Source organism: Siphateles boraxobius, unplaced genomic scaffold (assembly GCF_051911475.1).
Source record: "Siphateles boraxobius isolate OS27281-9 unplaced genomic scaffold, OSU_SipBor_1 16, whole genome shotgun sequence".
NCBI classification, from domain to species: Eukaryota; Metazoa; Chordata; class Actinopteri; order Cypriniformes; family Leuciscidae; genus Siphateles; species Siphateles boraxobius.
This window is the reverse complement of record NW_027508766.1, coordinates 14695982-14711028: the sequence shown is the minus strand read 5'-3', so window position 1 is coordinate 14711028 and position 15047 is coordinate 14695982. Positions and strand designations below refer to the sequence as shown.

Below are 15047 nucleotides of genomic sequence, written 5' to 3'. Positions count from 1 at the left end.
CATTTTTCGAAATATCTTCCATTGAAAACCTTTAAAAAAATTGCGTGACAAAATTAATTTGGTGGTTAAGTTTTCCAACCAAATTCTCATGTTATTATATTATTTGATTTAAGCATTTGTGTGTCATGTAATTGTTTATTGCTCTACCTTAAATGCATGACTATTTAAACAAAAACAATGTACACTTCATGTACTTCAATGTAGACTGGATTTTTTTTGTTTCTGAAAGATTTTTAATGCTCAACAAGGTTGTATTTATTTGATCAAAATATAGTAAAAACAGCAATATTGTGAAATATTACAATTGAAAAGAAAAATTGAAAAGAACTTTTTTTTTGTAATGTAATGTAATTTATTACAAAGCTGCATTTTTCAGCACCATTACTTCAGTTTTCAGTGTCAAATGATCCTTCAGAAATAATTCTAATATGATTTGGTGCTCAGGTGACATTTCTTATTGTTATTGTTTTTTTTTATCAATGTTGAACAGTTGTGCTGCTTAATATTTTTGTGGAAACCATGATAATTTTTTTAGGATTCTTTGATGAATATAAAGTTCAAAGAACAGCATTTATTTAAAATAGGAATCTTCAAACATTATCAATTTAATAACAAAAGAATCATTGTAATGAGGATTTAGGGGGATGCTTGACAGTCACAAAAATTAAATTACGTCACAGTGCACAAAGAAAAAAAGAAAAAAAGAAAAAAATAAATACAGTATATATAAACCATGCTGGTTCTAAAAAATGCTATATTATTTTTCTCCTTGATTTTAGGGTGAAATGTGAGCTCGACATGTTTGTGTAACTACTAAATAAGGTTACTTAACATAAGAGAAATCATTCATTGAAGCAATGAATTCTGCTTTTTGTCACATCCTGAAGCCTTCAATATCAGTGGATTCTCTCAGTGGATACAAGGTGCATATTAGTCTCTCATACACACACAAGCTTCACCAACAGTCCATTCACTTTTGCTTCCCCACCATTCAACACCACAGAGCTCTCAAGGACGCAGGTTTTCTTTGTATTTCTGTGCTGTTGCTAGGGTTACAAATGAACATATGTGGCCTATGCGAGTGTGCAGCCAGCTTTATCTTCCCCAACAGTGTAATCGACTTGCCGGAAAAAAACAAATAGTAATAATTCATATAAAACAGTATTGTATCCATGGGTGCCTGCTTCCACAAACCTAACTATGCAAATACATTCACAAGAGAAAGTAGCAGACACATCTTTGAGGGCAAAACAACCAGAGAGAGATGTGAAATATATATATATATATATATTTTTTTTTTTTTTTTAGATATCATTTTTATATATGCTTTAGCAAATGCAACTATTTTCTTAGGTCACTTTGATTACAATTTTGCCTTCATTAGTTTATTTTAATTAATACTGTGGTGATAAATGAATTTATCTACAGTACAGATATTCCACATAAACTCTCAACTAGTTATGGATTAATTTTTGCAACATTAAAAATTTCTTCAAGGTAAATGTCACATTCTTCCTTGTGTGGATATCATGGAAAAGTTTAGAGGATTACAAAATTTACATGGTCATGATAGATTGGATTATACATTTTGCATCATAGTATTTGCATAAAAGTATGTTGGCTGTATTTTAAACAGTGTGTATTTCTCTGTTTATTTTTGCCCCACATTTTCCTACTGGGTGTAGACTATAGTGATTTTTTTTTTGCATTTACAAACGGAGGAACCAGGCAAAATTATTCTCTGTGGTAATAATGAATAATAATAATAATTTGTTACATTTATATATCGCTTTTTCTGGGACCTCAAATCGCTTTACATGGAAGGGGGAATCTGCTCAACCACCTCCAATGTGCAGCATCCCCCTGGATGATGCGACGGCAGCCATATTGCGCCAGAACACCCACGACACACCAGCTTACTGGTGGAGAGGAGACAGTGATGAAGCCAATCAGTATATGGGGATGATTAGGAGGCCATGATCGACAGAGGCCAAGGGGCAAATTTGGCCAGGATGCCGGGGTTACACCCCTACTCTTTTATCGAAGGACATCCTGGGATTTATGACCACAGAGAGTCTGGAACTCGGTTTAACGTCTCATCCGAAGGACGGTGCTTTTTGACAGTTTAGTGTCCCCGTCACTATACTGGGGCGTTAGGACCTACACAGACCACAGGGTGAGCGCCCCCTGCTGGCCTCACTAACACCTCTTCCAGAAGCAACCTGTTTTTTTTCTCAGGAGGTCTCCCATCCAGGTACTAACCAGGCTCAGCCATGCTTAGCTTCAGTGGGCAACCAGTCTTGGGCTACAGGGTGATATGGCTGCTGACAACTACCCAACCGATATGGTAACCGACAGCTAACCAACAGAACATAACTTGTATTCAACCTGAAATCTAACTACTTTAAGGACCAGTTCTGACCCTCACTGGACGAACTTCATTTCCCTCTTTGGCTATCAAAGCCGAGTAATGATAACATGAGGACATTTTCCAAGTTATTTGAAGGGGTAAATGATAGAAAATCTTTGAGTGAAGAAGCATGATTGCGTTTCTGTGAATAATTACAATGAAATTGAAGTTGTTTGATCGATACGGCAGAAAGGGGTATTCAGAATCCATTTCAAGTAACCAGTATGCACTGGGATGAATTGATGGCAGTGGCACCTAAAACACACCACCTGCAATTCTCCTGAGGGTCTTATTAAACTACAGCACAGCAACCACTCTGCAACAGTTGCTATGTGCCCTCCTGTACTATCACACCCCTGAGAACTAAAGCGCACAGCCCATGGTTAGCAGTGGAACCCAGACATTTGTCTGTACAATATTCAAAGCAAAAAGAATGGAATGGGACAATGGAAACTAAACAAATGTAAAGGAAGAACTGATTTTAACAATCTTGATAAATTGGCCTCCAATTTATCTTGCCGTTCTCTTCATAATCAGTAATTCAGAGACACTTTACATAGTGGCATTTATGTCCATATTTTTTTACTTATTTAAACAAACATTAAGCTTTCCTTGATTGAATTGGGGTTAACCGACAGCACTTATGCAAACTTCTTGAGTTTAAGCTGCCTAACAAGAGTGCCCTTTAAAGCTTGTATGCAGACGTAAATGCCTACGCAGTGATTTGACAGTAGTTCTGGTCCATAGGTCAGAGGTTTTAACCGATTAACACTTTGCTTCAGCTTCATGCTTCTTTTTTATCCTGGTTTTCTAGTAACAATATCAGAGGTTATGTTAATGGCAAAACAATGACAGGGCGATGGAGGAGAAGGACAGCAAGGAACCACGAGGGAAGATATGTCTGGTTATAAAACACAAAGAGGTTTAATGAGGCAACAAGAATGAGCTGGAGACGAGACAAAAGGACAGAGAGAGCATGACTGGAACACATAAACAGGAAAGGGAGAGTTGATTCAGCTAGGACAATTAAAGGTTAGGCGTTTAATTTCTGCGCTAATACACCAAACAGAACTGCAAAAACAATGACAGTTTATCAAACAGGTTTCTCTATCTGCCATCGGTCGAGCAAACAGTTCCACCACTTAATTCATTGCATTGGTGTTGCTGTGCTGGTCAGGATGCTCAAACAAATCACAAAGGCACTGTGTGTGAAGTACAAATGGCATACTTATAAATATTTCTGCATATTAAACTGGGATAGGAGAAAGCAGAGGGTCAGGAAGTACTGCAATTCAGAAAGACAGAGAAACAAGTGAGAATCGAGAGTGAATGAACGATCAGCGCATGTTAGAAGCTGTAGAGAATGATGTAGACTGATTCGTTTGAGGTGGTCCTGCTACTTCCTTCCAGGAGCTCTGATGGAGAATTTGTTGAGGACCCATTGCAGCTGTCACCTTCCCAGAGTTTCTTCAATCTTAACAGTGTTAGCATGTTCAAGGATCTTGGTGTTGGGGAGTCATTCTCTCCAAATGATACCAAGAATTATCTGGAGAACCTCTTTTCCAAGGAATGAACCAGAATTGGAAAAATAACATCCCAGGATACGTTATGACCACCAGCCTCAAATCTCATACTGCCTGTATGTACTACATTTGATGAGGAGAGAACTTTGTGATGTTCTTTATAGTATGAATGTGTGTAAGGAAAATGTGTGTAGTTCTTACAGTTTGAGGATTGCACATCACTGGATCTGCTGGGTGCCCATGACCACAGCAGCTGACCTCAGAAAAAGGCATCTTGATATGGCCAAGGTTTCTTTTCCTGGAGAATGACCAATCTTGATTCAAGATACTGCTAGACACAGTGCAACAAAAGAGAGCAAGTGGGGATGTGCCTACTGAAGGAAGGCTTCTCTGACCCCTTTTAACAGACTTTCTTTAGAACAAGGGTGTCCAATCTTGCTCCTGGAGGGCTACTCTTCTTTAGAGTTCAGTTCCAGCCCTGCCTGTAATTAATCAATAAGTAATCCTAAACACCTTGACTGTTTTCTGAAATCACCCCTATACCCTCAAATATGGCACTATTTAAAGGGATGTCCATTTGTAGTGATGTCCAAAACCATAGTGGACATTGTAGAGTGCATACATTCAACCCCATAATGTACCACAATAAAGAGTGTACATGGATGTACACTCAACAGCTAGAGAACACCAGTAATGCACTGTGAGGGCCGAATTAATTCCTAGGTCGGATTAGAAGGTGGCGCTCACAGCTGAATCATTCATCCATCCACTTTCCAAACCGCTGGTCCAATGTGGGTACAGTGTAATAACATACGTGTATAAATTGGCCAGAAGTGAACACTAGCTGTGGTCTCGGATGTGTTCTGGAGGAACTTTGGATGGCCTGATCACCAGTGTAAGCACCCTGATTTGTCAAAGAAATGTTGCCTATGATTGCAGGCAAGAAAAAAAACTCAAGGATAAATAAACAAGGTACTGAAGCATTTTCCATGCAGGTAGTAAGTATCCAGCGTGGTTCTCTTGGGTTTGTAAGTATTATCGCTGCTTACAGCCAACTTACCCTTCATCCTACATGTGAAAAGAGTGGATTAAGATATGTCTGAAGAAACAATCATCTAGAGATGTTCATCAGTCTAAAGCTGTGCCAATAATGACAGCCAAAGTGTTTCTGACTGCTTTGCAGGTGTGCTGTTATGTGCTAAGATGCAGATTTGTCTTCAAAACAAGCCAAATTTCACTTCAGTTGGTTGGGAAATCCAAGGACAATAGAGTAGCATATTATTTTGTGGTGCTCCAAGACTCACTCAAGGAGAAACGTGATGGGGTCAGCCAGTGGAAAAGCTGTTCAGCAGTCTTAGATGGAGACACACAGATTAGTTCTGCTGTTTTTTTTTTTTTTTGCAGGATTCTTTACACCTGCATGTAAAACTCATAAGGGTTTTAATAAAATTATGAATTCAATCTAGATACTATATCATGACAAATAAATATTCCCCCTGGGTTCTCCTCATGCTTTTCTTTCACAGCAAACCCACAAAAACATGTTCCTGTATCAGTAAATAGCTGTGCACAACACTTTAACACAGACACTTCTACTAAGTGATGAAGCACCAGCACCAGTTCAGCCATAATGAATACCATCCATTCTACTTTACCATGTTAAGCAACCTTGTCTACATTGCCAGAGGCATTGAAACAGCCAACAAAGTCAGGCTGGGTCTTTAAAGGAAGTTCAAGCTAAACTAAGGCCAAGTTTACACATACCCGGGTATTTAGAGAAACGAATATCGAATATATTCTCCCAGTTGACACGGCAACACATAACCGGCGTTTTCAGAAATCTCCACTTTGGCTGTTGGCTCCATCGTTTCTGTGATAAAAACAGGGTTTCCGTGTAAACGAGAGGCCAAACCGCAGGGAAATACCTGCGTTTTCCCTTCGTGTAAGCGGGGCCTAAGAGGGAAATGCTGCAAGACTTGCAGCACACCCCCATGGAATTCTTCTCAGTTTGAAGTATCCTAATGTGGCTCTGAAAATATAGGAGCAAAAAAGGTAGTGCACTTTGGTAGGATAGAATACACATCATTTGCAGTCAGTGTATATGTCTATTTAATTATGTGTACATAAGAATATATAGGATGATGAATTGTTGTGGCTTAGCAGTTAGCACACATGCTCTAATACATTAAACTGTGCGCACAGGTGGACATCATGAGTATGAAAATGACCAAAATACGCATTTTCAAATCTTTAAATGTTCCCATCCTCAAAAAAATGTGATGTCAGTTAAGGTCATTTACTGACATCTAGTGGTGACAGTGAACAATTGCTAGTCACTAAGTAGTATTATAATTGAAAACTATGTTACTGTTTCTGTCATCTGAGGAGGTTTATGAGGTTGCATAATTAAATTGATGTTAAAATATAATTTTTGTAGTCCGATGAAAGTTGTAATCTTGATTTCAAGAACGGAGCAAGTCCTTTGTTCCAATACCAACATTTGTATCTTTGCACTTGAGAACTTGTCTACTTCCATCACATACTGTATATCCTTTATTTGGCCTAAGTGTTCAGGTGAAGACCTTTTGATAACCTTAAAACATTGTAAAATTGCAAGTGAAGTTTTTACAAAGCTTGATTTGAACTTTAAAATAAACTTCTAAATGTATTTTTTGTAGTCCCTGTATAACAGATAATATAATTTAGTCAGTGTGATGCTTCAAATTAAGAGACAAACAGCAGTTGGCAAATACACATTTTGTTTTACTACCAAATTATATGTAATATATAATTAATTTAAGTTACACTGGAAAGTTTTTCTTAACATTTTTTTCTCCTGAACACTATGAATGATGGGATGAGTATCATTTTGGATTTTTTGTTTTTTGTTTTTGCATTAAGAGCATTGAGCTTTGGCATTTCACAGATCTGGGACAGTATTTAACACTGTTGACTCCTGGCTATAAATAAACCTTAATTTCTTCAAAGAGCAAGTGGTGTCTTTGATACTGCGCATCTGAAGAAAGGTAAGCACTACAGATTCTAGCATACACTTTGGAAGTGCAAAGGCAGTGTTAGATGCCATTCCCACGGGTTGTTTAACTTGTTAACCCGCACCGGCCCGTGCACGGGCCGTCGAGGGCGTGGCTATACTTTTATTACCCTTTTTAAGCTTTGTTTTATAACAAATATTCATCTGACTATCATAAACTATACATCATTTGAAAGCTAAAACACTCAAGAATCGTGTTCTAAACTTGTTTTTGCAATCAATACACCAGAGAGGAAAGGGTTAAATTAAATGCAAAAGGACTGCTCATTTGAAAATGAGCAAAATGAACCGCTATACTCATCTTTCATCTCGTATGGTTCAGATCAGTTCGGAAGAATCCAAGAAACAACAGCATACATTTCAATGTAAGGGTCCACTCTTCAAAATGCATCCCACTTTTTAATCCAAAACAACGAAAAATAGGGAAAAAAATGAAATATCCTCCTTTGTTTACATGCGCGTTTTCGAGAAAGAGTTCGCATCATGTTCATTTTCAAAGAAATATCGATTCTAATCCATATTCCAACACTCAAAAGCCATCTCACCCCTGTAGTTTAGACTCTTCCGGATGAAATGAGTCATCCCCCTTCTCTCTCCTTCAATCACAGTCTCTGTAATCGATCAAAATGCCAAGGGACCGCCTGACAGGCTTAGAAACCTGTCAATCTCGCATCTCGGTTTTTGACTGGATAAAGTCTGGATATAGCCAGCCAATGTGTAATCGGCAATGTTTTGATGGATGTGAGTATTAACCAATTAAAACACGATTGCAGTGATTGACAGTTCTCAAGCAGATTTGTCAAATACAAGTGCGCAATGTTGTCGTTCGCTCGTGCGCTTCTGCCATTTTGCACAGAGCGCATAGGCTAGGTATTGGTTTGCAACACGGAGCTCGTATAAACTCATAGATTTTCTCCAAAGTTATATTTGACAATCTCCATCATGGATCGTCGTCTACAGAAGGGTTTTTGTGGTGTTGAGAGTATTTCGGAGGAAGTGATGAGAAGCAGCGACGAAGAGCAGCAGAAAGACACAGAGAGATGCATCTCAGACAGAGAGAGCACGGTGTCGAGCGTCGTCGATTCGGCAGAAGAGGAGATGTTTGTTCATGGACTCGATCCCGTTTTAGATCGGTAAGTTTCAACACATTTTCATTAATTGTTATGTTTATTATTGGCAGTTTTTCTGTTCATGTAATGTTTTTGATTATAAAATGACGATGGACATTAGCTACTAGCAAAGACAGAGGCTACACGAGCAGGTGATAGAGATGTATATTATAACGTTACATAAAGAGAAAATATTTATATCCCACACATTATATTTATGATGCATTAAATATAACAATAATGGAAGGAAAGGATTATAAGAAGTCAGGAGAAGATGTGTTGATTATAAAATAACAGTGGAGATGACTAGCAAGATATGAGATTACAGTGATACGTTTATATGAATGAATGGTGCATTGAATATAAATATAATGGAAGGAAAGGAGTACAAGATGTCAGGTGAAGATATAATAAATATATATATATATATATATAGAAAAAAATAATAATTACTAAGCATTTTTAATATTGAGCATTATAATGATGATAAGGTATGTGACATTTGATATTGTAATAAGATGGAATATTGATGCTGCTAATAGATGAATGTGACTCAAACTGAAATCCTCTTTTGTGTGTTTGTGAGTGTGTTTTCCTGTGCTGTAAAATAGGCCTTCAACTGAATCAGATGAGGAATGGAATCCGGAGTCCAGTCATGAGCGACAAAGGAGACGCCGGCAGTCATCGTCATCTTCTGCATCTCCATCTGAATCTGCTTCAGCTACCAGAGGCAGAGGTACAGGTACAGGTAAAGGTAAGGGGGAGGCACAGGTACAGGTAAAGGTAAGGGGAGAGGAAGAGGAAGCGGTTGCTTTTTGTTTAAGTAATTGGATATTCATTGTAATTGTTTATTGTAATTTATTTGAGTAAAAAACACTGTTGCAATTACAAATGTTATTTTTTTTTCTTTTTATATATTTTATTCATTAGTAAAACAATCACTTTTGGAATGTATAAATGAAGTGAGGTTTTTTTTCCCACTATTTTTGCTATTATAAATGTTCAAAATAAAGAGTATTTTGTTAAAATGTTAAAATGTTGTGCTGAAATCATTTTTTCTTGTGTAGTTTGATGGGCAGAATAGTTCTGAATGGATAAACATGTATGTATTATGTAGTGTTTACTCCTTGTGTCATTTGGTAACCAGGTGTCCATTTGGAGTCTCCAAGTGGCCTTTTGGATAGGACGCCTAGACTTTTCTTGAATAAAAGCTTACAGGAACTAAATTTTTGGGAGTATCATCCTCAAATTTGAATCAAAACATGGTCAGACATTCAGTTTTATATTTATGGTGTTTTCAGGCCCTTAACATAAAATTCTGATACATTTTCCCCTAAATGAAGTTTATTCAAAGAAATCGTGAGTCAATTTCATGTATATTTTACCTTGTTTTACTCTGTTCCTATGCTACTTTGAGTTATAATGACTCTTGGGTAACAAAGTTTCAAGTGTCTAGTTTAAAAAAATATCAGAGTTATGAAGGTGGACCATAGGGTTCAAGAGCTACAGAGATTTGTATTTGGGTATGTCGTTTTCAGAAAATTCTCAAAAATAGGGGCGCTGGTTAAGAGGTTAAAGTCCACCTTAGATACCTCAAGTCAGATAAATTAGTTTAAGTATTAGTATTCTAAATTAGTATTTCTTATCAGGTCCACTAACTAAGGATGCATAATAAACTAGGGCTTCTACAATTATTTTGGTAATCAATTAATCTGTCGATTATCTCATCAATTCATTGATAAATCGGATAAAACATAACTTTTTGTTTTTATTTGAAAAACACACTGTTCCAGTGTTTTCCTCCAAACAATGTGCAAACTGAAGGCACACTGACAACAGATATAGTGATTGTATCTATGTAGCCTATGCCATGCATCCTTTATGTGCAACTAATATTTAAAAAAATAAACCTTACATCACAAAAAACAACAACTTATCAGTTGTTTTGAAGCCGAAAGCCAGTTTAAATCACTATATTGATAATAAAGAAAAACAAGCACAAACTAAGGGCTAGATTTACTAACAGCTTGCGCCAGCACAAACCCTCTTTTGGCGTTAAAAAACTACTGTCAGTATTTACTAAAGACACGCAGTGAAAAATTAACAAGGGGCGGTTTCTTCATTAGAGCGATAGGGCGACGCACTACCAAAGTGCGAAAAATACTTTTTCAATCAGATTCGCATTCAACCAGTATCCGTCACTGTTGCTCTGCCTCTGGATACAGTCCAGTCAATTTTTTTTTTACTACAGGCACTGCAATGCATTCTCTATGGGTTCCGGGTGGGCTTTCGTCATCATACGTAACCTTAACTTGTGCAGCGATTGGTGGGGACAAATTTACCTCTATTAATAATCTTTAAGCTGAAGTGAAAGAAAAATGGAGAAATAAATAGTACAAGAGTACCTGACAGGGCATGCTGCATTGTTTGAAGTGTTTAAATATAAAGCATTGCCACTTTTAGCGTAACTCTTACCGCAGCAAATCAATGTGTCATGGAAATGCGTTATTCACTGCTGTAAAATAAAGTGACTGAAGGAGAATTTCTGTGCACAACTAATCAGTAATAAAGACAGTTATCAACTATTTTCATTTGTGATTATACAATTTGTTGCTGCAGCCCCATTATACAATCTTCTACAATGCAGGATTGCAAAAATATTCAATCACAATAAGATAGACAAAATATGCCTACACAACATGTACATGTACCTGGACAGAGCAATGTTGCGTAATAACCTCTCAGTCATCTCTGATAGGTCTGAAGGCACCAGGATCTCTACAGGTTGTATTTTAAGTACCCTGGACTCCAGCTCTGAATGGGCCATGTTATCTTTAAAACAGTCCACCATCACATCCCCGATGCTTGGCTGGACCACCTGAACTCAAAAGGGAAGACAGGGTTATAGTAGTGAGCATTAAAAGTTATGAATATATGGGATTGTCTTAACCAACTCTAACTCTCTGTTGTATTCCAAGTAAGGGCCAGACACACCAAGCCGCCGGTCAGCCAATATCAGGCTGTCGTGAGTGTCACGTGTTCCACACGTCGGTGGCACTTCACCTGATTCAGCATGTTAAATCGGGGTAGTCGGTGAGAGAGAGAGCGCTCTGATTGGCTGTTCAGTTTAGAGAACGAATCAGTGCACGATGATAAAAGCGAAAGTAATGAAAGCGGGCAAAGTCAAGACAGCACAGACAGAAGGTTGTTCTAATTTGACCTCATTTTACCTGAGCTTTCCAATGCGCAAATATTTTCATAATAAGATGAGCAGACTGGAATGAAGAAAGTGATCTGCATGAATGATATTTAAAATGGCAAGCAAGCGCTTACCGGTTTATATATCTACAGTCCTAGTTTTGGTTTCCATTGTTGAATGACGAATACAGATTATGATACCTGTTGATGTAGACAGCCATTTCCCTACATAGAGACACAGAACGCACATGCTAGTTGGCAGTCAACTGTATTCTTTGCTGTGTTTAAGCGCAGCTTTTTGTCCCAGATGCAGCCGACAGGAGGCGACACAGTCGGCTTTTGTCGCCAATAGTTCTATGACGGCTCGGTGTGTCACAGCCTTAAAGCTCATCCAACACTACCAATTACCACAATGATTTCTTACCACCATCCCTACGGTCAGCTCCTTGCTCTGTTTATCAAAACTCTCGCTCACGCACATTAGATAGTTGTTGCCACTGTCCTGCACCACATCTTCAGCCTGCTCCAAATCTCCAAGCTTCAGCAGAGGATTCACATCTGAGAACAAGGCAATGAATTCATTCATTTTGGGTTCTGTAGGTTACTAATAAATAAATAAAAAAGATACTGGAGCTATCTCATAAATAGATAACCTTCAAAATGTTGTGCCCACTAAGACTTAAAAAAAAGAAATTATTATAAAAGAAATTAATAGTTTTATTGAGCAGGGATAAATTAAACTGATCAAAAGTGACATTAAATGCTGGTCATTCTATTCATCAAAGAATCCTGATTTTTGTTTTATTAGTTTCCTCAAAAATATTAAGCAGCACAACCGTTAAAACAATAAGACATTTTTTCTTGTGCACCAAATCAGCATATTAGAAATATTTCTGAAGGATTATGAGCAGTGTTGCCAGATTGGGTTGGTGTTGAATTTGATTGCATGGGTCAAAATTGGTTTGGGCGGGTGGACAAAATTTGGGTTGGTTTGGAAACAGTTTGGAGGTTTTCAAACACTTACATTTTATAGGCTAATTGGTTAAAAAAACAAAACTTAAGTGTGCATGTACTCCATCTAATCAATCATCATGACATTACTAAATACACAGGTCCACGGCAGAGTCAGATGATCAGGTGTTGGTCGCAGATGAGTAGACTTTTAGCCAATCAAGAGCGATAGCAGGCAAACTAGATGATACATGAGTGATTTTGAACTTTTAGCTGTATATTCAAGTGATTGCTATGCCAAATTAGCATAAATATAAGTTGTAGCTGCAGTCAACAGTGGGAGAGTGACTCTTTGTAAATATAACAGTAACTCAGTTGAATGACTTTGTTAAAATGGAATATAGGACGACTCCTTTCCATCGTCATGTGCACACTGGCCTGGGCTGGGTTTCCCAAAAGCATTGCAAGTCTAAGTTGATCGTAGAGACCATTGGTGGTAATTGTTCTACGATCATCTTAAGCTTACGATGCTTTTGGGAAACAACCCTGATCAGGATATCTGCAACTTTTAAACCATCCAGACTGCACTCTACTCCTCCCCGACAGCAGCTTTGAATCAACTGAAGGGTGTGGATTTTGGAATTCACTGCTGCTTCAATGTATATGTAATGAGTGATTATAATCAAGGTACTAATCAATATTTTTTAGTTGAATGACTTCTTTAGGCCTGTGAGATTTTACTTTGTTATAGAAGTTACCAGTGTGATCACTGAAATGTTATTTTCATGCATTTTCTAATTGTCTGTATTTGATACAAATGCAGTAACAGTGCTTGCTTATTTAGCCCGGCTTTCAGAAATGAAATATGAAAAGATGTTTTGTTTGAGAAAGGTCTTTAACGTGTCAATACATACATCTGTTTTTCTAGGGTACCCTGACGACTATAAGTCAAAAGGGTCATTGAAGTCTATAGTTTAAGGGACCATTCTCAGTTAAAACCTTACTTTCCAGTTAGACTAAAGTGTCCTATCCTTGAGAGAAAGAATGTATTATCTTGATGTTTTGAGAATACTTTCCTGTTTATAGTTAGAGCCTGGCCAAATCCAACCTTGAGGAAGCTGTGTGTCGGTGTGTGTGTCAGTCTTCTTGGTTACAGGTTAAGGAACCACTGTCGTTATTGGAGATTGACTGAGTTGTTGTTCTGGACATGCTGGCGCCCAGCAGCCCAATCACGACGTGCCTAACTTCAGGGTCCGAGTGTCAGCCACATAAATGATGGAGATATGCTTCAGTCGATCAGTATATGTGTGGTGTGGAAAATTACTATGTTTCTCTATTCTTAGCCAATGAGAATCATAAAACCTGACGCAAGGACGTAGCTTAGACCTTTTGCTGTGATCTTTGTAACTGTAAGTAGTGGTCGACCGATATATCGACACGGCCGATATATCGGCCGATATTTGGCTTTTTTAAAATGTCGGCATCGGCCGATAAGTTTTTCTGATTGGCCGATGTGTTGTAAGCGGGACTTATATAATATGCCGTGCTATATCCAGTTGCCCACTGTGTCATATTCATGTCGTTTTCACTGGGTGCTGTATGTAAAATTAGCGTTAACTTGTCAAAAGTCAAAGTAAAAAAAATATGATTATCAGTGCGCATGAAAACCAGATTACTGATTGCCCTGTTACAGTGTTTACTTCCTTTTTATTCACATATTCATATATTTTTAAACAATTACTTTATTTGTGAAAAATACTGTAATAGGATTGCAGATTCAAGAAGTTGCCATCTAAAGTATGGGGCCTAAGCATGTTTATTTTAAATATTTTTAAATATTTATTAAATGCATATAATTTATTAAATATTGATTTATATAAATATAAAGTGTGCGTGTGTGTGTATATATATATATATATATATAATATATATATGTGTGTGTGTGTCTATATATATATATATATATATGTTTGATATATAAATATCGGCTTTATATCAGCCATCGGCCACCCTGCTCTCTAAGATATCGGCATCTGCATCGGCCATCAAAAAACCCATATCGGTCGACCACTAACTGTAATTGTAACTGTAACTGTAACTGTAAGCCTACGAACGTGCGCGTCTTGAACCTGACTTCTGCTGATGAAACTGCAAACTATCTTCAGTAAAACTTCTTCAATTTATTATAATTCTGACTCCAGGTCTTCTTTCAAACATCTGGTCCTTGGGTCCTAAAATGTTACCCCCTAACACAACGATATGTTTTGACAGATTTCTGCATTATGTACTTCAAGAAAGACTATATAGTTCTGTTTGAAGTTAAAACGCAGCACAAAGGTAAGCACATTATTATTATTGTTGTTCATTTTATGAACACGAATGACACATTTTGTTATAGTGTGTGAATGAATGTGTGAGATGATCGTGTCACTTCAACCTATGTGTGTTTCCGAAGGTTTAAGTCGGTTTAGCTGCAGAACTATCTACTCACTCACTATCTCTGACATCTTTCAGTCTGGCTACAAACCCCTTCACAGCACGGAGTCTTCTCTTCTAAAAGTCCTCAATGATCTTCTCATGGCTACTGACGCTGGGGATACTGTAGCCTTAGTGCTATTAGATCTGAGCTCAGTATTTGATTTTGTCGACCATAAGATCCTTTTATCTCGACTGGAGCGGTCAATTGGTATCACTGGCACAGTACTGAAATGGTTCCAGTCCTTTTTATCTAACAGAAGTTTTTCAGTTAATATAGGTGCACAAACATCCTCAGCGACCCACCTTAACTGTGGTGGGCCCCAGGG

At 37.6% G+C, this 15047-nt stretch overlaps 1 protein-coding gene across 3 annotated transcripts in view; it reads right to left on the bottom strand.

The window, feature by feature from the left end:
• Window positions 1-15047, bottom strand: part of msh3 (mutS homolog 3 (E. coli)) — an 84601-nt gene that overhangs the window by 63149 nt on the left and 6405 nt on the right. For all 3 annotated transcript variants that reach the window (XM_077231704.1, XM_077231705.1, XM_077231706.1), the window contains 2 exons: window positions 11717-11850; window positions 10806-10972 (listed from right to left, as the gene is read on the bottom strand). In XM_077231704.1, coding sequence (XP_077087819.1) covers window positions 10806-10972; window positions 11717-11850 — 301 coding nt within the window. The remainder of the gene's footprint in view (window positions 1-10805; window positions 10973-11716; window positions 11851-15047) is intronic.